The sequence below is a fragment of the Aulonocara sp. 'chitande type north' Nkhata Bay genome, linkage group LG8 (assembly GCF_057382095.1).
Source record: "Aulonocara sp. 'chitande type north' Nkhata Bay isolate Kocher_YH1m ecotype deep benthic linkage group LG8, A_spYH_male_GT1.1, whole genome shotgun sequence".
NCBI classification, from domain to species: domain Eukaryota; kingdom Metazoa; phylum Chordata; class Actinopteri; order Cichliformes; family Cichlidae; genus Aulonocara; species Aulonocara sp. 'chitande type north' Nkhata Bay.
This window is the reverse complement of record NC_141351.1, coordinates 18,110,040-18,131,690: the sequence shown is the minus strand read 5'-3', so window position 1 is coordinate 18,131,690 and position 21,651 is coordinate 18,110,040. Positions and strand designations below refer to the sequence as shown.

At 40.0% G+C, this 21,651-nt stretch overlaps 2 protein-coding genes across 7 annotated transcripts in view; both read left to right on the top strand.

The window, feature by feature from the left end:
• The window catches only part of LOC147323588 (melanopsin-like), a 31,936-nt gene extending 28,570 nt beyond the window's left edge, over nt 1-3,366 (top strand). The window contains exon 11 of the mRNA XM_086304027.1: nt 434-3,366. Coding sequence (XP_086160153.1) covers nt 434-634 — 201 coding nt within the window. The 3' untranslated portion in view covers nt 635-3,366. The remainder of the gene's footprint in view (nt 1-433) is intronic.
• Nucleotides 3,367-5,838: 2,472 nt separating this feature from the next.
• Nucleotides 5,839-21,354, top strand: ldb3b (LIM domain binding 3b). Of its 6 annotated transcripts, none has more exons than XM_086304024.1 (10): nt 5,839-5,930; nt 6,151-6,474; nt 9,700-9,851; nt 10,320-10,395; nt 14,073-14,095; nt 16,053-16,250; nt 16,893-16,916; nt 18,927-19,093; nt 19,255-19,291; nt 20,729-21,354. In XM_086304024.1, exons 2-10 carry the CDS (start codon nt 6,379-6,381, stop codon nt 20,823-20,825), a joined length of 870 nt encoding a protein of 289 aa, XP_086160150.1. In that variant the 5' UTR covers nt 5,839-5,930; nt 6,151-6,378; the 3' UTR covers nt 20,826-21,354. The 6 variants fall into 6 exon arrangements, with proteins under 6 accessions (XP_086160150.1, XP_086160146.1, XP_086160152.1 ...); XM_086304020.1 differs by lacking the exon at nt 14,073-14,095 and adding an exon at nt 10,770-11,014; XM_086304022.1 differs by lacking the exon at nt 14,073-14,095 and adding an exon at nt 10,770-11,014 and having other exon boundaries at nt 5,896-6,020.
• Nucleotides 21,355-21,651: the final 297 nt, after the last annotated feature.

Below are 21,651 nucleotides of genomic sequence, written 5' to 3'. Positions count from 1 at the left end.
GCTATCTTTAGTATTACAAAATTCTCCCATTGATTTCTTTTTAGTAATAGTGTGCACTTCCTATACAAAAGCACAATTATACTTAAATATACTCAGCTACACTACTTTGTACCTCTAGAGAAGAACTATTGATTTCGTGAGGTTGACCAAGTTAAACTATCAAACTTCATTAAGGGCTCTGTCAGAAAGCCATTCATCAATCTATCCAATCAATACCTTTGATCAGCCGTGTTGCTCTAGCAGATTAAGTGGAAAAGAGCTGTGTTAATGTAAACTGGACAAACATCTGATAACATTTTATTCAGTGCTTTCTTAACTAGCAACTCTCTGTTTCATTCCGTTATTCAAATTTCCAACCACTGACTGACAATGGGAATGATAATACGTGAACACCTGAACACCTCTTCTTGTCTCTCGCTCTCTGTTTGCACAGCTGGACAATGTCATGAGGGAGTCAGGGCCAAGGACTGTGTGCAAGACCACATCGTCTGTCATCGTCACCTCCATATCCAGCCCGTCAATATTGCACAGTCCCCCAGGTTACCATGGCAACTTCAAATTGACCAAAAGTCACAGCCCAGTTGCCAAGGAGACCCTTGACATAGCCATGCTGGAGACAACAGCTTTACCATGAACAGCCAGAAAGGAGTGAAAGCGTGTGAAAGTGTGCGTATGTATGCTTCAGTATTTCTCCCCAATTGGGAACTTTTCTTACTAGCATGCTGTTTGCGGGTTATGATAACTGTGGACCCTAGCATTGTTTTTATGCATGCAGTGTACAAGTATGTGTGCGTGTGTGCCCAGTAAATTTATGCATGTGTTTGCACTCATTTGGATTTTTGTCATTTCTGACATATCATGGTGGCTGGAGATTGTTTACCTCAACTGTAAGTAAACTAGCCTTAAACACAAAATGTGAAAGGTGGAGTCGCACTCGGATCACACCTGACCTTTCTAGACATGCTTTCCGGTCATACTTTGTGAGATTTGCCATAAACGGAGATGTTCTTTCTGAATTATTTCAATTTCAAAGTGAAATGTGAATATTCTTTATCTTTACATACAGAAGTCGAATGGCTACTGATGTCATCAGTTTATTCTGCGGTGTTACAACTGAAAGTTTTAAAAAATGTTGAGATTTTATTTTGTGCATAGCGTTTATGTTAATGCGTAGCTACGGAAAAGTGTCAGAATCCTACTTTTGAATTAAGAACCTATTCATGCAAATGAAAAGCATGTTTTCAAACCAATTCTACAATAAAATAGAATCAGAGTTCTTGTTTTTCTTTTACAGTGTTTGCCGATTAAAGAATGTACTCTAAATGATGTATCTAGTATAAATAATGGAGCAGACATTTTGTATATTAAAACTGATTAAAATGACTGCTGATAATGTGGAAAAACTGGGCGCACTACTGATCTCACACGTTACCTATTTAAATCACGTTAAAATTGTAGTGTTCAGCTCCTGCTCCATCTGTACCCACACAGTGTTTGCTGAAAAGCTCTACGTGTTGAAACCTGCTGAAATTTCAGAATGACAGAAACAAAGTACAAAACTTTAATGAAAAGTGTAAAAAAAGATATACAAAGGTCCTCCACAGTTAGGAATTCACCTATGAAGATTAAAGCATTTTTTGTGACTAATCAAAATCGAAAACCTCGCCCACACCCACCAATATTCCACTTCAAGGTTATCCCCCTTGAGCACCAATGGATGGCTTTGAGCACTTCTGCTATTTTTAGATTGCTCTATGCAATTTTTGTATGCCCACACTAACTAGTTAACCACTTCTATTGTTCAAATTAAATTTCACTTTGAACAACACAAGTTCACAAAAAGCCAAATCTGCTGAGTTAGGCCTCACGCCGAGAAACTGCTAACAACTGTTTGGCAACCAATGGAAGAGCAAAATAAGTAACCTGGCAAATACTTGCCAGGTTAGAGAATACCTACCTACTTTTCAACCAGTTAAGTGAAACTGGTTGAACAGAGATATATGGTACTGCAAGAAAACCTCCTAGGAACTGCTAGCAGTTTTAAGTCAAAGATGTAACTTTTGAAACGTGTTGATTTCAACAGTAAGGCACAGCTTTAACTTTGAAGATGAACATTCTTTGTTTCTCGTTTGCATTATAAGGTTCACTGCCACATGGTTGTTAGTTAGCAAGTGTTTGCAGGCAAATCAGCGCAAAGCAGCAACAAGGAGGTTTTTTTCAATCAAAACCCTCTTAACAATTTATTTCACCTAACAATTGCTAGCAACCACAAAGTCATTGGGGTAGTACAACCAAGTCTGAAAAGTTGAATGTGGCTTGTAGTGTAAAGTGCTTTGAGTGGTTAGTGAAACTTAAAAAGCACTATTTAAATGCCAACCTTCTCCACATGATAGCTAGTTTAGTTTTGCACAGAATTTGAGGTCTGCTGTCTCGAGGCCGTCAAAATTTGATTTCTGGGGACAGAATGTAGCAGGAGTGCTGGAACCCATCTGATTGCACACAAGGACATGGCCTTAGAAGGATTAAATTAGAAACCGATTAATTAAAAAACAAATTAAAATGCACCTGCTGGATTTGTACCACTGATTCCATCTTTATCTGACTTAACATTAAAAAACAAGTAACAAAACTTTTATTTGACATGTTTCTAGACTTGGCAATCAGACACACATATACACACATGTAACAGGACAGAAGAGAAGAGTAACTTTGTCATTGATTTTTCCATTCATGGTGACATCAAGCAATACAGATCATACTCAGCAGGTCACAAATGGGTTACAACAGAACAGCAGGTCACCCAACAACACAGTATGAGCGTGTTTGCACGTGTACTGGATGTCCTAGTGTATTTTGCATCACCCCAGATGCCATAATTTAACATATAGATGTATAGGTGACAGTTTGTGAAATTATTCTTTCCCCTAAACATGTTTAGTTCACTTTAGTTTAGTACCGTTATCTCACAAATACAACACTGTTTGTCCACCTCCATACGTGTCCAGTTCCTTTTGAGAGTCCTCAGGTTGCTGCATCATTGACTATGATTGTAAAAACCTTTTTCTTCATGCCTCAGCATAAAATCTAACTCTTGATGTCATTTCTGTCAAATAATGTATTGCGGATTCAAATCTTAGCTAAAAATGCAAGACTTTTTAAAATCTGTTTTCATTATTGCTCATTTGTCTTGTAGTATCTGTTAATGAATGTATTAAAAAAAATACATATTTGAAATATTATGACATGAAAAATGTAAATATTATAAATATGTTGACTTTAAAATCTGCTTTGATGAAGTGAAGGTAAATTTGTTTTCTTTGTATAAAATGTTTTGTGTTGTTTTTATTTATTTTTCTAAATAAAAGATCTCGCTAAATTCTGGAAGGTTGGTTTTGTGATCTTTAAACTTAGTATGTCTTAACTCTTATAGTAAACCATATGCTCTTAAAAATTGCCATTACCAAGTGCTGAAGTGATTTTGTTCAGTTTGTTAAATCTCCAAGCGTCAGATGGTTTTATTCAGTTTTAAAAACTTGGTCTCAAAAGGCAAAACGTTTGTAAGATATTAAAGGTATTTCACATGCATTAATATGCCCATGTGCCCATGTTAGTCTTTTTTCAGTTTAATTTCAGTTGTCTTTAAACACATTACTTAAGTCAACATAAGATGACAATGATGATGATGGATACTTTATATATCATATATTTGTGAAATTCTTATGTTAAGTGAAATTAATGATTAAATGTGGGTTAAAAGAGTTCCGGAGATCTCCCTGTGGACAGTTACCAGAACAGGAAGTGGTGTAATAAAGGTGCTCTGTTGCCTGTCCACTAGGTGGTGCAGTGGGTGGTCAAGATTATGCATGATGGACAACAGTTTGTTCCGTGACCTCTTCTGCACCGCAGCTTCAAAAGTGTCCACTGTCCAGCCAATCACTGCTAATCCTGATCAGTTTATTAAGTCTGTTGGCATCATCAGCTCCAATGCTGTTCTCCCAGCAGATTGCAGCAAAGTAAACTGCACTCACCACAACAGACTGACAGAAAATCTCCATCATTTTCTGGACATATTGAAGGATCTCTGATTAGTAAACAGAGCCTGCTCATCCCGTCTGGTATACAGCCTCTGTGTTGTTCATTTTAACTCCACTTAAAGACTAAATTTTGTCCAGTTTGCCCAGAATTTCTTGTGTGTCGGATCTCTCAGGTGTCTCTTAATGGTGCCCTTCAATGTGTGTCTGTAAGCTGTTGTGCATAAGTGGTATGAGAAACAAACAGAACAAATGAGCTTCAATGACATCTTTGCTATGTGATCATGCTTGTTATTCATTGCAGGAAAGTAATTTCCGAAAAGTGTTCACACTCATGTGAGTGTGTGTTTCACACTCCTCTGAGACATTCTTAGTCAGTTTGTTTTTCATTGCTGACACATGCATAGGATTCATCACACTGTAGATAAGCCCTAATTATACAGTAACAAGTGTATTTACAGCTCATGCACATCAAGAAAATAATAGAATACATAAATGCGCACACATTTGCATGACAAACTAGCCAATCCCATTCACCCATTCCAAATACAAGAACGTTCTCCAGCGGCATTTAAGACACACTGCACAGCCAACAACACTTCACAACAGTATAAAAACACTTTTGGTGTAAAGTACTCTAAAAACACAATGAATAAAAATACATTTATAACAACAGCGGGCAGTGAGAACCCCTCCAGAAAAAAAGTGTGTGTTCAGGTCACTTTAATTTTTTTATATAAATGCTGCAAAAGCCAGTATATTGAGCTTTATTCTGAGATAAGTATACTTAAACTCTAGTGTCTCTTCCATGCCCATTGAGGACATCCATCCATCCATGCATGCATACTCTTCTGCTTGTCCTTATCAGGGTTGTGGGTGGTCTGGTGCCTATACCAGGTATAAGCACCAGACCGCCCGCCAGAGTTAGGCCCTCTGACCACCGTATACTGGTGGCAGTATAGGAATAAAAGATCGCTGACTGAAAACTCTTCCCTGGAACTGAATGTGAGCCCAAAACCTTCAGCTGTTTTCAAATATCTTATTTCTCTTTTTTGGACAGGTGTCTGGGATAGATTAAAACCAGGCGTGATTGTGCTCTAATTCTATCAGAGAGGCCCAGTATGTGACCACGCCACATACATGACTAAGAAATATGATTTAATCAAGTGGTGTCAAAAATGTTTGACAGATTTGTGCGAGTATCATCAAGGTGAATCCATAATCACTGCTGAGCACTGCCTCGAGGAGTAGATTGGCCAGGCTGGCTCAACTTCACTTATTGCTGTTTTTCCACACCACATGCACATGAAACCAGGTGTTTAGTCTCACACCACTGCAAAAACCCTGCCAGTTTGAAGGTGTGTGACTCAGAACTGATTCACAAAAATAATGGGATGTGGTATGTGAAATTAGAAAAACATGCAGTCTGTCACGACCTATTTAACAATGCCTACGTCTGTTGTTTGTGTTTGGTTGTGAATTAAATTGCTTTGTATCACACACACACAAACACACACACACAGAGAGTGTCGGCAACTTAATCAACTGGGTTGGTGTGTTGCTAGAAAACTGGCCTTTGGTAATTTGTTGTTTCCTCTCTCAAACAAAATGAAAGACTGAGAGCCTGAAAGGCAAATGACATCAGCCCACAGACACTGATTACAGACAATAGAGTGCAAGCGGCATGTACTCATAGCACTGAGAGAGAGAGAGCCAAAGAGAGGCAGAAAGAGAGAGAGAATGTGTTGCAGTAAGAGGGGTCTATATTGGCGATATGAATCGGCAGTGAAGCATTCTGGGGCTTCGTGTTACAGGCCTTATACGGGCCAGGGCCCCTGTGTCTCTGGCTCTCTCAGCTATTCTTAGGCTGTCTGTCCCTCACCCTCAGCAACCCTACAGGCAAGAAACTCTTCTCCACATTAATACTAATTTAAATGTTCATTTTTGCCACTTTGCATTTGAGTGTTATTGATATTTTTTGATTTCGGGGTAAGAAGTCAGACTTTACTGTTTTCTGCAGTAGCTCAGCCCAACTCTTCTGTGTGTGTACCTATCTGCACGTGTGTGTCTGTGTGCACAAACATATGCGTGTGTGTGTGTCTCCATTTGTGTATCTCAGTGGTTCCATAGCACCTGACCTGACCCACCCCAGGGTGTTTGTCCTGAGAGCTGGGAGCAGAAGGGTTGTGAAGCCAGGGCCAAGGGAGGTAAGAGCAACCACCGAGGCACCGAGCGGGACAAAAGGATAGCAGGGGTAGGACGGAGAACAAGGGCACAGCACACAGGAGGGGAAACCGCGCAGCCAGCAGGAGTTGTTTGCAGGAGGAGTGTTGACATTTAGCCGAAGATGAGTACATACACAGTGACTCTGAATGGCCCTGCTCCGTGGGGCTTCAGACTACAGGGAGGAAAAGACTTCAACATGCCCCTCACCATCTCCAGGGTAAGGACAGAGCGACCCTCACAGATTTGTTGTGCAACATAAAGAGAAAGTAATGAGAAATGTGACACTAACGAGACAGCCTGTAATTAGCTTGGAAAGGGAAACCAAAACTTCAGACATCTCAGACTGTGTGCACTGATTGGCTGGCTTAAAGCAAATTGAATAATTCAGTGGTGATAAAACACAAAATACACAGTTCACAATACTGTAAGCAAATGATTAACACCCTCAAACAAAACCTCTGTAACCTTTCCCTGCTTGGATAACTTAGTAAGCATCTTTTTATTTATTTGTTGTTGTGTCAGCAGAAAACCAATCACACAGCACATTCTTCAACTGTTTAATAAAGTGCCCTTAAACCCTTAAATGTAACCTAAAAAGCCTAAAAATCTTGTATTACGCAGCGCAGATTAGATTATTTTTTCCTGCTCTGACTATATTTGACATCTAGCTTGTGTTTGTGTACGCGCATACTGTATATCTGTGTGAGCAGGTGTGGTTTGTGTGTGTGCTTTGGTTATGTAATGTTGCTGTAAGCAGTGATGGTAGGGGGCCTCCGATGTAACCTCCATGGAGACTTCGAGAACAGCAGCAGTGGAAAGATGGGAATAGTTTCACTGCTGCCTGACTTAACGCTGAGTGCTGCTGGCACACTTCAGCTAATTTTCAAGAATACCTACATTTCATCTTGATTAATCACTTTTTTCCTCATCCAAGTCATTAGTTAAGCAAGTGACTATTGAAGTTATTTTAACTGTCAAAACTGTTACTAAATTATTTAAAATAAAAGTTAAAAAAGTTTTATAAGAACTTATAACAAGCATAATTTTCTTAAAAAAAAACAAAGCAAAATCTAAAATTCAAGTTAAAAGGAAGGAAAGACTATAACCACTTAGTGTTCAGCAGAGAGACTTTCTCCCTTTCTGATTCTCTGGCAGGCACCACTGGGGGTGTATTTACAGCATTCCCTTTAAATAGCTTTAGGGGAGAGGTGGATGGATGGTTGGGAATGGGACAGGAAAGCAGCGAGCATTGCGAGGAAGCTAACGGCAGCTTGTGTTACCTTTAGTAAGCTTTCTCGTGGTCAGTTTCAGTTTCCTCGTTTGGAGCTGCTCCTGTGGAGAAACAGATGGGCAGGGGGTCGATTTAGGAAATAACAGAGAAAAGTAGGAATGAGGTGGATGCTTGCCTGAGAGTAATCTCTGCTCCCCTCCCACCTCGAGCCCTTCATTCCTCAGGCCTGATTGATGCTCAGCTGGTAATCAGGCTCTGTTATATTGATCCAGACATCTGTTACTTCATTGTCTTCTGATCCCCGTCTTAGGCAGGCGAGGGGAGCTTTGATCTGTGTCCAGGGTAAGATTGTATCATTGGATTTGTTCAGGTTACCTGTGATTGGTCCTGACAAGTTAACATAAAACACTGCAGCTTGACATGTCAGCTCAGGGTGACATTACAGTTTGACGTAACACTGCAGAGGTTTGGATTTCGGACTTTTGCCAAGAACTAATAAAAGGAAAGAGGAATGAAGACATTGGATTTCCTTACTTCTTGTTATCCAAGCCAAAGCACTTGCCACTAAGAGTGATATTTATTTATATATCTATTGTTATTAATTAAATATATTGATGTTAAAATGTTCTCATTGTGCTTGCCATAGCTGAAATTGTTTTAAAAACTTGACTCTCTCAGAGTTTCACCCACACCACTCTGGTCTATGTGCATGCTCTCTTGAGACTGACATATTTCTAAAGGAGTGAAAACATCTCTCACCATGAAAGCATCTCTCGTTAGTGCATGTGGAAAAAATAACCTAACAATAGCAACATTATGCCTAATATTTGTCCAGCTAATTGATTCAGTGCAGTCTGGCATGCTGTATAAAACCTGCAAGTAACATTTTTTTCCACATGAATTATTCATCGTTCATTTTAAAGACTCTTATTTTGAAGGATGAACGTGTTATATCTAAGGAAAACATGCGTGATGAATTGTTTGGGTGGTGTCGTGCGCTTCGCTGAACTGAGGCAGCAGAAATATTACTTCTCCTTCACCTTGCTTTTCTGGCCTCTTGCACACACGCACACACAAAGACTGAAATGGAAACACTAAAGCAGACAAAGCAGACGTAAAGAGGAAATAAAGACATGACAACAGTGTGAAAAGACACAGCAGACCAATGATAATGTGATCAAATCTTGGGGGAAAAAAATGCTTTGTAGTGAGTTTGTAGAGGCTATGATTAAAATAAACAGAAAAAAAGAACAATCAAAGAAGTTTTGCATGAATGTCAGTAGTAGGTGTGTGTGTGTGTGTGTGTGTGTGTGTGTGTGTGTGTGTGTGTGTGTGTGTGTGTGTTTGAGAGATAGAGAGGGGGCTCACAGGGGTCAATCACTGGCATCAGGAGCATCGCTTATTTTCAACTCTTTAACGAGTTGCCTGTAAGCCTAGACCCAATACTGTATAACCCAGACCGCTGAGCTCACTTAAACCTCCTCTCTGTGTAGTTTAACAGCTAAAACGAGGCTTTGTTGCACAGCTAGAAGTATACTGCGTTGAAGGTCATACATGAAGGATAACTGAAAGTGACAAAGAAAAGTGATGTAATGCTTTACATAATCTGAAGAATAAAATCTTTTTTCTTGTCATTCAAATTCAAGAAAATCTTCCCATCCCTCTGTTAAGGACCTTCTTCTCTTTCTCTCTTGTTCTGTGTTCTCTAACCGACATGAGACATGTCAATGAAATAAGTTCAGTGTCAGGAATAAAAGTATTCTGCACGCTTTGTGGCTCTGAAATGTTGCTGCTTTTATTTCACTGTTTTTTCTCTGCTGTTGACACTCATTAGACTCGTAGATAACAGTTGGTTACGCTCTGTCAGTTAACATAACTCATCTCCAGAGCTGAAGGATTACTTTAGTTTGCTTCATCGGCTTTTCTCTCCACTAACTTTAAGGCTTATTTACTGTGCCGCTACACACACACAGCATTAATAACTGAGTGAAAAGAGCAGCTACAGTGGAAGCGGAAGTAACACGTCGGCTGGGCGGTTTAAGGCCAACATTAGCAGGCAGATGAACAAACTGTTTGAATCGTATCTTGTGTTTGTAACTTTCTTAAATGCAGGTCAATTTGTACTAAGTGTAACTGCATATGTTTGTCAGTTTTCTGAGGAAGGTGTATCAGTGGCTCTAGCGTGACCTGCTCTGCTGACCCTTTCCTTAGATAACTCCGGGCAGCAAGGCAGCGGGAGGCAGCTTGACCCAGGGTGACATCATCTCAGCTATTGATGGGGTCAGCACCGAGGGGATGACGCACCTGGAGGCCCAGAACAAGATCAAGTCTGCCACCATCAAACTCAACCTCTCAATGCAGAAGTAAACAAGCAGCACACTTATATCTTAACACCCACCCCCACAAACTAAAGTAGGTGATGAAGAAGAAACTTTTAAGGGACTTGAGTTGGATTTGCCTTGTCAATTTGGGCGTTTAAGGAGGAGGACAAAGTGATGAAAGTGATACTTCAGAAAATTAAGGTTCCACTTCACACTTGAGTAAACTAACAGATCCGGGATTGGCTCTGTAACTAGCTGTGATTCCGCGAAATCCCTCTATGTACACACTCAGTTCAAATCAGTTTAATTTTATGAGAGTCTCTTCAATCCGCCTACACAGTTTCCATTTAGACTAAAGGTGAGCACATGAGATTTTTCCAACTTCTAGTTATGCATATGAAAAACTGGCTGATTCTGCAGCTCTAACACCAAAAAAGTGACATGAGGAAAACACATCTGACGTTTTCTCCCTGAACAGAATTTTTTATTTTTTTGCTGTATAATCTACAGATCAAGACGCCCGGCCCCAGTTCCCACGGCAACTCCAAGGATGGACTCACCTATGCCAGTCATCCCTCACCAGAAGGTATAAACACAGCCGCTCTATCATAAAAAAACATACCTAAATGACACACGCAGACCTACTGAATATCATATATGTTGTCTGTTAAATCCTGTGTGTTGGTAAATGTGTTACGTATCCTCGTCTTATACGTGTTTGTAAGAATATGATTAACTATTTTATAATGGTGCCATCAGGCAGTGACCTGCTGCCCTCTAGTGTAAAATATTCACAGTGCAACTGAAGGGGAATCACTACAGGGAGGTCAGAGGTCAGCAAAAGAAAAGCAAAACACCAACAGAACAACTGCTAAACAAGCTGCTAGCTTTGGTTTAATTTAAAAGATTCATTTTTCATCTCTATATATCCATCTATCTTGACATTCTCCCATTTTTAAGGCATTACAAGAGGAACATTTTGCAGGAGAAGTTCAAAAGAAGGATCAAGAGTCTTGTGGAATCCTCCTGGACAAAAAACCCTGCAAAAGAAATCTCTTCCCAGCTTCAAGATCTCCACCAAGCCAACGGGGGCAGTACAATTCCCCAATAGGCCTTTACTCCCCCGAAACTCTCAGAGATATGATTGATATGCAGGGCAAAATAGGCGAGGGATCAGCATCGGCCAGAAGAGTTTCATCGCTGGGGTAGGTTAGCACACTTTAACCACCGGTTAAATAATACGGAGAGAAGAAGATAACTAATCTGGGGGGGGGGGGGGAGCCAAACAGAGCTCACCCAAGGAATGAAGCCACACCTCCCTCATTTAACCAAAGATTAACAGAAAATATACTCAGAACTTTCCACTGCTATTCCAGTACGCATAACCTCTCACACGTGGCACTATTTTAGGAGCGTGCATACAAATGCACCTGGCCTGCATCCAGGTAACAGAACGGGAGGAGCGCAGGATCATTTGAGGATATTTGGAGCCTCTTTACTAAAGGTCACATTCCCTCAGTACTACATTTAAATATCTCAGAACAAAAACTGACTCTTCAAGATGAAAACATAAAGCCAGTGAAATGATGCTGCCATCAGCAACATCGTCACCAAAGAAGTCTTTTTGCTGTTTCGGCTCCCCAAGTTGGTTTTTTGAAGATTTTATCATCTGGGGAATGCATCCCTCTTACTACACACATGGGAATGAAAGCCCACAACAAAGGTTTTATTCTTGTTTGAAGCAGAGACATGCTGTTTTTGTGAGTGTCGCTGATGCGAAGGTAAAAGCTCTGCAGGTATAGCAAAAACAAACCCGCTGTACAGGTGCTGACTTACGGTTCTCTGAGCTCATTCAAAAAAACAAAAAACAAAAGGTGTCAGATTCGGTTTGTTTTTTTATTCAATAGATCTAAATAATTAGGTATTAATTTTGTTGTTTTTTGTTGCTTTTTTATCTTTGTTTTCGCCTTCTGGCTATCTGTGTGTTTAGATTCAGAAAACAAACCAATAACATTTATTTTGATTAAACAATTCTAAGGGAAAAATGCAGAAACATTCATTAAAAATTAAAGTCAGAATTTGTAAAACTGTTTTGGTTTTTCACCCCTAAAATAGCAACAATGTTTTTCAGTGGATCACATATTTAATATGTTTCACCTCAGTGGTCAATAGAAGGTAGTGGACACGCTATTTTTTTTGGTTCTGTAACTGACTAATCTTTTCTGCTGTATTGTGCTGTTATCACTGAATTATTCAGCGTAATAGTGGCCATTTATTTCAGCATTGTGCTTTTCTCTTTCTAAATTTATCAGTTTTGAGAATATAACTGTAGGGCCCCACTATAGTAAATTTTAGAGTTGATATTCATGTAATGAAAGACGTCCTTATAGAGGGTGATTTTCAGCTCCACAGAAAACCAAGGGATTGACTCAAAATTAGTTCCAACGTCGAGGGAAAATGCCACTATAATAATAATTTTTCTTCTGTGTTCACAGTGCATTATTGGGCTACATAATATATTTTTTGGACAAAACATAATATAACACATTCTGCACATTCTTATATATACTTTCTAAACAGATACCAGAAAAACAGCACTTTCTTCAACTCATATTTCCACCTAACAAAGCTCAGGTTGGCTCCATTTCTTTCTTATTCTTCTTTTTTGGTGTCCGTAAAGTCATATTCATGTTGCATATTTGATCTGGAAGTTCCCATACCTGGAGTCTGGTGGGAGTTGAATTATGGCCGCTGTTGAGCGGTCTCTTCTCAGAAGGATGGCATGTGTTTGCGTGAAGTCTCAGTCATGGAATACGTGTAGAGTTTAATTAAGGGTGTAACGTGTTTGGCCTCTGACATATCACAGCCACGTATCAGTCTCCCCCTAATCTGTTTCCCCTCTGCTGAGCCCTTACAGTAACAGCCAATGGGAAGTCAGGTGTCAGAAAAACGTGCTCCATGCAGAGCACAGGATGATGACGGCAGCGTCATGCCAGCAGCCCCACCTCACTGAGTACATGCGGACACACACACACACACACTCGGAGAGGACGAGCAGCTGTTGTACGCAGTTATGGAATGTTCCGCTCTGGTTACACACCATCATCCTGAATCCCCTGAAGGCCAAACCTGAGAAAGGACACCCCGTCTATAGGGAGATGCCCCATACGTGATATGTTTCACTTTACTGTACCCTGAACACATCCATGTACTGTAGAGACAAACATTTATGTGTCTCACCACTGTGGAATTGAACACATTTACACTGACAATATGAAGTTGGCAATGATTCCTCGCATAAGAGGAAGTCAGTCTCTCTGAAGATTGAAATCATTCAGGCTTAAAATCTCACACGATATTGGTTATGCTGCACTATGTGTAGCTCATTAAAACTATCAGGCACTCTGTTTGTCCTCTCAGTTTATTTTGAAAACAGCAACAGAACTCACAAATACTCACAAACTCAAAGCACATTCAAACTGACCTCTGCAGTAGGTGAAAATTTAATAAAACTATATAACTGTGTCTGGGATAGGCCCCAGTCTATTAGCGGTTTATAAGCTAGATGCATGGATGGATGGACAGACCGAACTATTGCCATATCATTAGCCTTGTCTTGTGCCCATATTAAAATGAAACAACACTGAAAACCACCATTTGTTCCAAGTAACCCTGAGAATAAGAGTGAAATGGATGCAGATTTATGAAGGTGAATTTGTGTGAAACTTTACAAACTCCTGTTTTAGCAGGTTTTAAGAGCCCAGGGTGTAACCTTTTATACATGAGACAGATTCTTGGCAAAAGCTAAAGTGAAACCAACATAAATATTTCCATATGCAGGGTTAGAAATCTGCAGTAACTTGTCTGTGCCAGCCTGTGTTCATCTATCTGTAATGTCTGCTGTTCTGACATAAGTTGAGCGGGTGGTTTGCGTTCTGTTTTGTGTGGTTGTGTATATTTTTGTCTGTTCTGCGCTAAATGTGTCTACATCCCTGTCGTCCTGTGTCATGTGACTGAAACACTTCTGCTCCTGTCAGTCACTCCTGAGGTTTCAGGGGTAGCAGGGAAATATCCCAGTGATGGGAAAAAGGCTGCTATTTTGACCAGTACATGGGATTACACATGAGCACTGTAGCCGGATGGTTTCCTGCAACGCACATAGAGCTATTGTTATCCACAAAAAATACCTGTAGTGATTCACCACATTCCCCCCTTTTGTCTATTTGTCTCTCTTTGTGTGTCGGTTCCTCTGGTGTGTTACAGGTTATTGCAAACACAGCTGCAAAGTCAGTACCTTAATTTATTTTTACAGCATTTCATGTGCATGAAGTGAAGCGCAGCAGTATTAGCAATTTTCGATCATCCACTCGTAACTTTGGTGTGAGGTTGTGGGATTTGTGTGTTTGTGGTTGAACTAAAGCTTCCTTGTAGCTGTTGGGCTGCACTGAGCGTGGCGTTCACAAGCTAAAAATTCAAGTCATGTTAAAATCATCTGGTCCCCAGAAGTGGAAAATGGCAGACTACCACATTACTTTGGTGACTTTGGCCAGAATCTCTACTTTTCTCCATGTCACAAGAAATGACTGTGCATCGTTCTTCACTTTGTTTATCTGACAGCTCTGTTGCCATTTACTTTATCATAAAAATGTAACATGCCTGCCAAGATTACATTGTAGCCAAGAGACGAGTTCCAACGTTACTTACATTTTGAGACAAAGAAACCAAAACAGACTGTAAATTTTAGCGCTGACACAATTTTATTTCTCCCTTAAATAATTATTTCATTTTCATTTCATTTCATTAAGTTTATTGATCCCAAAGGAAATTGTTTAAGGCTGCCGGCATTCCAGCATCAGCACTGAACTCATAATGTACTGAGACATTTACCTGCATTTCCACTTCTGCTGGTCCTTTTAATCAGTTTTACTGTGTGTGAAATTCATAACAGATATGTTATGTATTTGCAGTACTATGCCTATATCAGTATAACTGAGTGCATCATTTTAAACATGCCAGTGATGACCTGTCAGTTTGGCCTGCTGGGTGCCTGAAACATTAGCATGTTTGGTTTTCTTTGGACTTGTTTGTTTGTCAAGTAAAAGCTAAGAGTTTAGAAATGTTCAAGAGATGATGTCAAAGACCTTTTAGTTTCTGTTGACATGCTGTGTCCCAATTCCACAAATATTAGAAATATTAATTCACTGGTATTAAATATTTATCCAGTAGGATCTGAACATTTGCCGCACATAGTACACGAATAATGCTGTGTTTAGTTCCCCTCTAAAGTTGGGTGTTGTAGCTTGGAACAACGTGATTCCCGATTTGAGCATTTTCAACTTGGAAAATCAAGAAACACTATTTTATTTATTTATTTATTTTTTTGCTCCTTAGGTAAAGCCTGTCATGTGTGACAAGCACTTAAAAGCCACCGCAGCCCATAATCGATAGAGCCCGGTCAGTGATCTGTCTGTGGCTTATTTATTAGCAAGTCACAAATATGCAACAATACAGATGAAACGTTTTACTGTTTACATTCGCTGCTGCCATCTAGAATAGTTTCAGTCGAGATGGTGGGGTTGCTCCAACTTTCCAAGTTTGAAATCCGATTTTAAGGCAGAGTTCCAGGTGAAAGTTCCATTTCTGAACTTGGAAATTCTGACTTCAGCTGGATTGCACTGTAAGAAGTTAGCATATGACATATGCAGCAGCTAATGTCCCTTCCAAACAGTGACAGCAGGATGCAATGCTCCCTGTGTCAACTAGATTATTTTAAAATATACTTCATTGTGGCTTCAGCATTAAAAGTGAAAGAGCTGTTAGGTTGTCTCTATGTCTATGGGCACTTAAATACTGTTAATAAATTGTGAACTTTTCAAGTGATGTTTGTAGACAATCTCAAACTTTGATGGTGTAAGTCAACATATGTGGCATGGTGGTGCAGTGGTTAGCACTGCTTCCCCACAGCAAGAAGATCTGGGGCTCGAATCCAGTCTGGAATCACACATTTTTCCATGTTTTGGATCTGGGACACAGCTACAGTACAGAGTGGTGTATATTTGCTAACCACTACAGCGGTACAACAGCCCCCCCTTTCTGCCGATTGCATGACTACACCTTGACCTTGCCTTTTCGTTCCCCTCATATCCCCGTCTGTTAACGCCTCATGTTTAAACCCTTCACCCCACACCTGAAACCTTCTTCTTTTACCCACTGACCTTTCACCCTTTCCACCTGCTCTGACAGTGTGGAGTACACCCCCAGCTTCAACCCCATTGCTTTGAAAGACTCAGCCCTGTCCACCCACAAGCCCATTGAAGTGAAGGGTCCAGGAGGAAAAGCCACTATCGTTCACGCTCAGTACAACACACCAATCAGCATGTACTCACAGGACGCCATCATGGACGCTATCGCAGGGCAGTCACAGGCAAAGGGACACGACAGGTGAGGACACACAACTAAACCAATCCCGCCCCCAGGTGTTTTATACCTCTTTTGCACTCACCATTTGATGACATCACACTGACTGAACAAAGCCACGTGTTTAGAAATTAAAGGGTCAGTTACTCAAATGACAAAAATCCCCATATTCATTCACTCAATCTTCACTTGCTGGTTATATTAAGGCACTAAAATCTACTTTGATTGTCAGATTGGTTTAAAATATGCCTCTGTGTGTAAATGACACACCAAAAAGTAGTTTGCAAGTCAACTTGTGAGTTATGAATGAGAATCCCATTTTACTGTTGCCATAACGCAGTAGGTCACAGCATCACTGCCACTATGAGATGCCAATGTGTCTGATAAAACAGCAGTGGTTGATGAAACTGACCTTTTAACTTTTGCCTGAAAAGCTCCAAATAAGGTGGAGCTTCTGAGCATACGTTAAGCCTACGCTGCTACAAATAGGGTGTCTATAGTGGTGTAGTGTATGCCCGGGCTTTTCCTTGTTGTCTATGTCCATGCCGAGTACTCCTCCGTGCCTTCACCCACTTTCCTCTGCTCATTCCATCCAACCAACCAACCACACCCGCGCTGTCCTCCACCCATCCCTCCCCATCCTTCCTTCCTGGTTGTGAAATGAAGTGAAGAGGCAGGCTCCCCCTTGGCGTAAGTACAGCAGAGCTGCTTTTCCGTCTCGCCTCTCCTCATCCGTGCGTCTCCTCTCGTCTCACGACTTCATAATAGCTTGCGCATTGTGCCATGTGTCTCATAAACTAATGCCCGACTGAAAAATGTCTGAAAATCCTCCAGCCTCCTGTATACAGAATTTATGTTTTTATGTGTTTGTCTGAAACATCACATCAAAGTGTTTGATGCACACTAACCATGAGGTTGTCATGGTTATGTGTGAGGAAGTACCGTGGGTACTTTGGCCTTAGTGTGAGAGTGCAAGTCGAGTTTAGAGTCATACTCTGAAAAAAGGAGCCAGTATCATCACAGCTTCGGGAACCTGATGGGATTTCATCTGATGCAGTTTTATGGCATGGGAATGTTCTGAGTATCACAGGTTTTTAAAACATCTACTGAATCACTTACTAACTGCTGTGTACATGCTCCTGAGTATTTACTGTCATGAAGACTACAAGACAGTAAATACAGGCACTTAAGGTAAAACTATAGATCAACAGAACAGAATTGAATATGATGGATTAACACATAAACTATAAAAATGTAATAATTAACCTTAATGTAAAAAATGCCCATGATTGTATAAAATTCAATATTTAGTGGGTTTTCAGTGGGTGTTAATACTGCAGATTTCAGCAGGTCTTTCCAGTTTCAGGTCTGTTACACACTGAGATTAGAGACTTTCAAGAACTCCTAAAAAGCAAAGAATTATAGACACATACAAATATGCATACAGTGCTGTGAAAACCTCTTTGCCCCCTTCCAGATATCTTCATCTTTTTCATATTTGTCAGACTAAAATGTTTTAGATAATCACAGAAATTTTAATGCTAGACAAAGATAACATGAAATGATGCAAAACCCTTGGCAGAAAGAACTGCAATCAAGTTTTTTTTGATAACTTTGAAGGTTTTTTTTGTATTATTATTAGCATGAATAGCCTGTTTAAGATCATGCCAAAGTTTTTCAGGTCACTGCAACCTTGATTTGGGTTTTTTGTGCCATTCAGAGATGGACTTGCTGGTGTTTTTCGGATCATTGTTCTGCTGCAGCCCAAGTCCGTTTGAGCTTAAGGGTCCAAATTGACGGCCAGATATTCTCCTTTAGGATTTTTCATAGAGAACAGAGTTCATGGTTCCATCAGTTGCAGCAAGTCGTCCAGGTCCTGAAGCAGCAAATCAGCCCTAGACCATCACACTACCACCACTGTGCTTGACTGTTGACATGATTTTCTTTTTATGAAATGCTGTAATGGAACTTAAATCTTGCAAAAACTTTACGTTTTGGCTCATCAGACCATATATTGTTTTCCCAAATGTCTTGGGCATCATTAAGATGTTTTTTTTAACAAATGTGCAGAAAGCTTTTGTGTTCTTTTTTTGTCACCTGTTATTTTCTCCTTGGAAGTCTCCCATGGATGCCATTTTTTTTCCAGTCTCTTTTTTGTTGTTGTTGAACCATGAACACTGACCTGAACTGTGACACGTGAGGCTTGCAGTTCTTTAGATGTTGTTCTGGGTTCTTCTATGACCCCTTGGATGAGTCATCATTCACTCTTGTTGTATGTTTGGCAGGCAAAAGTTTCACAACTTTACCACTAATTGATGATTTAACAAGGGGCAATTAGTTTTTCACACAGGGCCTGGTAGGTTTGGATATATAACTGTATTTTGTATTTATTTGGGTTTTGTCTAGTATTAAAATTTGTTTAATAATTTGAAATATGTCAAAACTAAATGTAAAAACTAAGAAATTAGGAAGGATGCAAATAATTCTTCACAACACTGAATTAAAAGAGTGATGCTTTAGGCAATTTTACTTTTTGTTCCAATATTTGTTTTTGGTGTACAAATATTCTACTACTCTAATATCGTTAGGTGGTAGTGTATCATGGGCACTTAATACATGATCTAGTTTCAGCTTTTAAAGGTTGGGCCTTAACATCCATCATTGTTCCGATGACGTCTAACTGAACTCTTTGTCCTGCAGTGGTGTTCTGCCCATCAAGGAGCCTGTGGTAGATTGTGCATCTCCAGTGTACCAGGCAGTGATCAGGCCAGGAGAGCCCCTGGACATGACTGACTGGGCTCGCCGCGCTGCCAACCTGCAGTCTAAAAGCTTCAGGATTCTGGCCCACATCACCGGCACCGAATTCCGTCAGTACACTGACTCCACCTTATCTTCTTGTCCTTTCATCCTTTATGATTTCATACCCTCTCCCTGAATGTGCCCGATACTTCTCCTTCCAAATCCTCAATTAGTTATCATCTCATTGAGAGATCTTACTAAATGCTCTTGTTTATGTCTGTCAATGCAGTGCAAGACCCAGATGAGGAAGCCCTGCAGAAGTCAAGGTAAGAGTGGTCTTTTAATGGTGCGTGACCAGTCTACTGACAGTTGGAGACATTAGAGAGGTTCAGATACTTTAGCAAAATTGAAAAATTACATCAACTGGCATCAGCTACCTTGTCTTAAAGAAAAATGCATAGAAAGCTAAGCTGAACTGAAGTGGATACTTCAACTTAAAAGGGTTTAAGAAAGGTATTGCATTAACTGTTTATTGCAGCCATTTTTATACATAGCAATCCACTTTCATATGCTCAAAAGTAACTGGACAAACCAACATAACTTTTAATGGAAGGATTGTTTCTAATGCTTGGATCCCTGCTTGAAACCCTGCTCTGCCAGGCCTTTACTGCAGCCAGCTTTCCTTCTGCTTTAAGGGTCTCTTTGACTTAACTTTTATATCTAATAACCTATTTTGACACTAGAACATCATCTTTTGAATTTTGCCTCAGCTAATTATTCATTTGCACTGTCAGATTAGTTTTGCAGCACTTGGTTGAATCTGAGCAGAGAGCTCAGCTGCTTCTATTAGGAACGTATCAGCAATAAATACTAGTAAACCAGCTCCACTGGCGTACTATATACGCCCATGCTTCAGTACGCTGGCATGCTTTAGATCATGACTTGCTCTTTTCCTTCTTCATACTCTTCTCCTTCCATCATTTTTGTGCAAGTTAATCTTGTACGTCTTGAGAGTTGTTTTTTGACAACCTCTAAAGAAACACTTTACTATCATCAGTTTATTTCAGAAAGGAGAGACACCAAGATACAGAATACAATTAATCTATTTGACGATTAGACTCTGATGACTCCCAGTGATAGGAATTAGGATAGGACCCCCTGGAGTCTAAGCCTCCATCTTCATCTTCATCGTCACCGGTGTTTAAATGAAGCTCTGAGTGACAAGAGTGGGACAGAGTGCAGGCTGATTGGCTCAGAGAAAGTGGGCAAGAAGATGATTGGACTAGAGCAAGGATGTTGCCATTGAGTTTGATAGCATGGAAACCTGACAGTGATCGAAACAATATCCTCCTGAGACCCAGCCTATTCATTTTTGTCCTCTGTAATGGACATTTGTTTTTAATCTGTATCCTTTGACTTATTTGAGCGACCCTACTAAGTCTCAATGTGCTCAATAGAGGACATTCTGGCATTTCCAGTGATATCTCATGTTTGGGTGGTCTCTTTTACCTCCAAGGAGGAAGGAAATCACGAAAACAGAAAAATACTTTTTTCCTCAGTTCTCTGGAATCCACTTGGAAAAGTGGTGCACTATGTTTAAAACTGGCTTTTTCTTCTGTAATACACTTTGATGATGTACAGATGAAAAATTATAAAGAAGTGTGTCACTCTCCAAATATGCATGCACCTAACCGTAAACTAAAAAGTGTTATTTATTTAATTTCTTTCCCCACGCACACACATATTGTTTTCCCTACCATCAGAGAGAAGTTTGAGTCGGAGGTCAAAGGGCCCCGCTTTGCCAAGCTGAAGAACTGGCATCATGGACTGTCTGCACAGATCCTTAATGTCCAGGAATAAAGAGGAGAAGGTGAAAACAAAGGGAAAGAGAAAGAGAGAGAGGGGGGAGGAGGAGAACATGTAAAGGATGACATGGACAAAAGGAGGAAAAAGAGATAAATTATGGAGAGAGATAAGGAGCAAGAGGAGGAGCAAAGTGCTCGGGAATGTGACATAGTATTGTAGCCCAGATTAGTTTGATGAAAGATACTAAATGTTAGTGTAAGAATGCTAAATGTTAAATGTCAAATATATCTGTCAGCTGCTAAAACCTGATCTAGCATTTGGGTTTTTCTTTCCTTGTTTCCTTTTTGTTTGGGTTCTGTCTCTCTTATGTGAAAGGGAAATTGTACAAAAAATGAAGTATTCAAGTGAAAATGCAGAAATTATGTTTCTTTTATGCACCAGTACGTAAACAAACATATGAATTTTAACACTATGTGCATGTTTGTGAGGCAGCACACATAGAGATGTATCTAAATGCACCAATACAGTATGTAAAAAAACAAATGCACTGATATGAATGTGAATAAATGTTTTCTTAAAACAATACGGCTGAATGAACTGCTGTAAACCGCTGGAAACATGGTGTGGTGCTATGATTGAGACGTTCATCAATCGTGTTTCCTGTCATTTCTGTTCCTGATGGAAAAGCAGAAGCAGTCTTTGACTTTGCAAACCAGGATAAAAACTAAACCAAAAACAAAAGAGCATCTAACAGCTTTTGACAGGATAATAAGATGATTGTTTATTTGCTTGTGGCACCGCTGGCACTGGCACAGCTGTGATAACAGGGCTGACAAAGCCTTAGATATGAACACAGCATGTGGAGCCACAATCTTCAGCT

What these genes read in the sequence shown, in the direction of transcription:
- ldb3b (XM_086304020.1), top strand. Translation starts at nt 6,379, where the DNA reads ATGAGTACATACACAGTGACTCTGAATGGCCCTGCTCCGTGGGGCTTC. An exon ending in AGAAGAGTTTCATCGCTGGG is followed by an intron (nt 11,015 to 16,052) that starts GTAGGTTAGCAC and finishes CTGCTCTGACAG; the next exon opens with TGTGGAGTACACCCCCAGCT. An exon ending in CATCACCGGCACCGAATTCC is followed by an intron (nt 19,094 to 19,254) that starts GTCAGTACACTG and finishes CTGTCAATGCAG; the next exon opens with TGCAAGACCCAGATGAGGAA.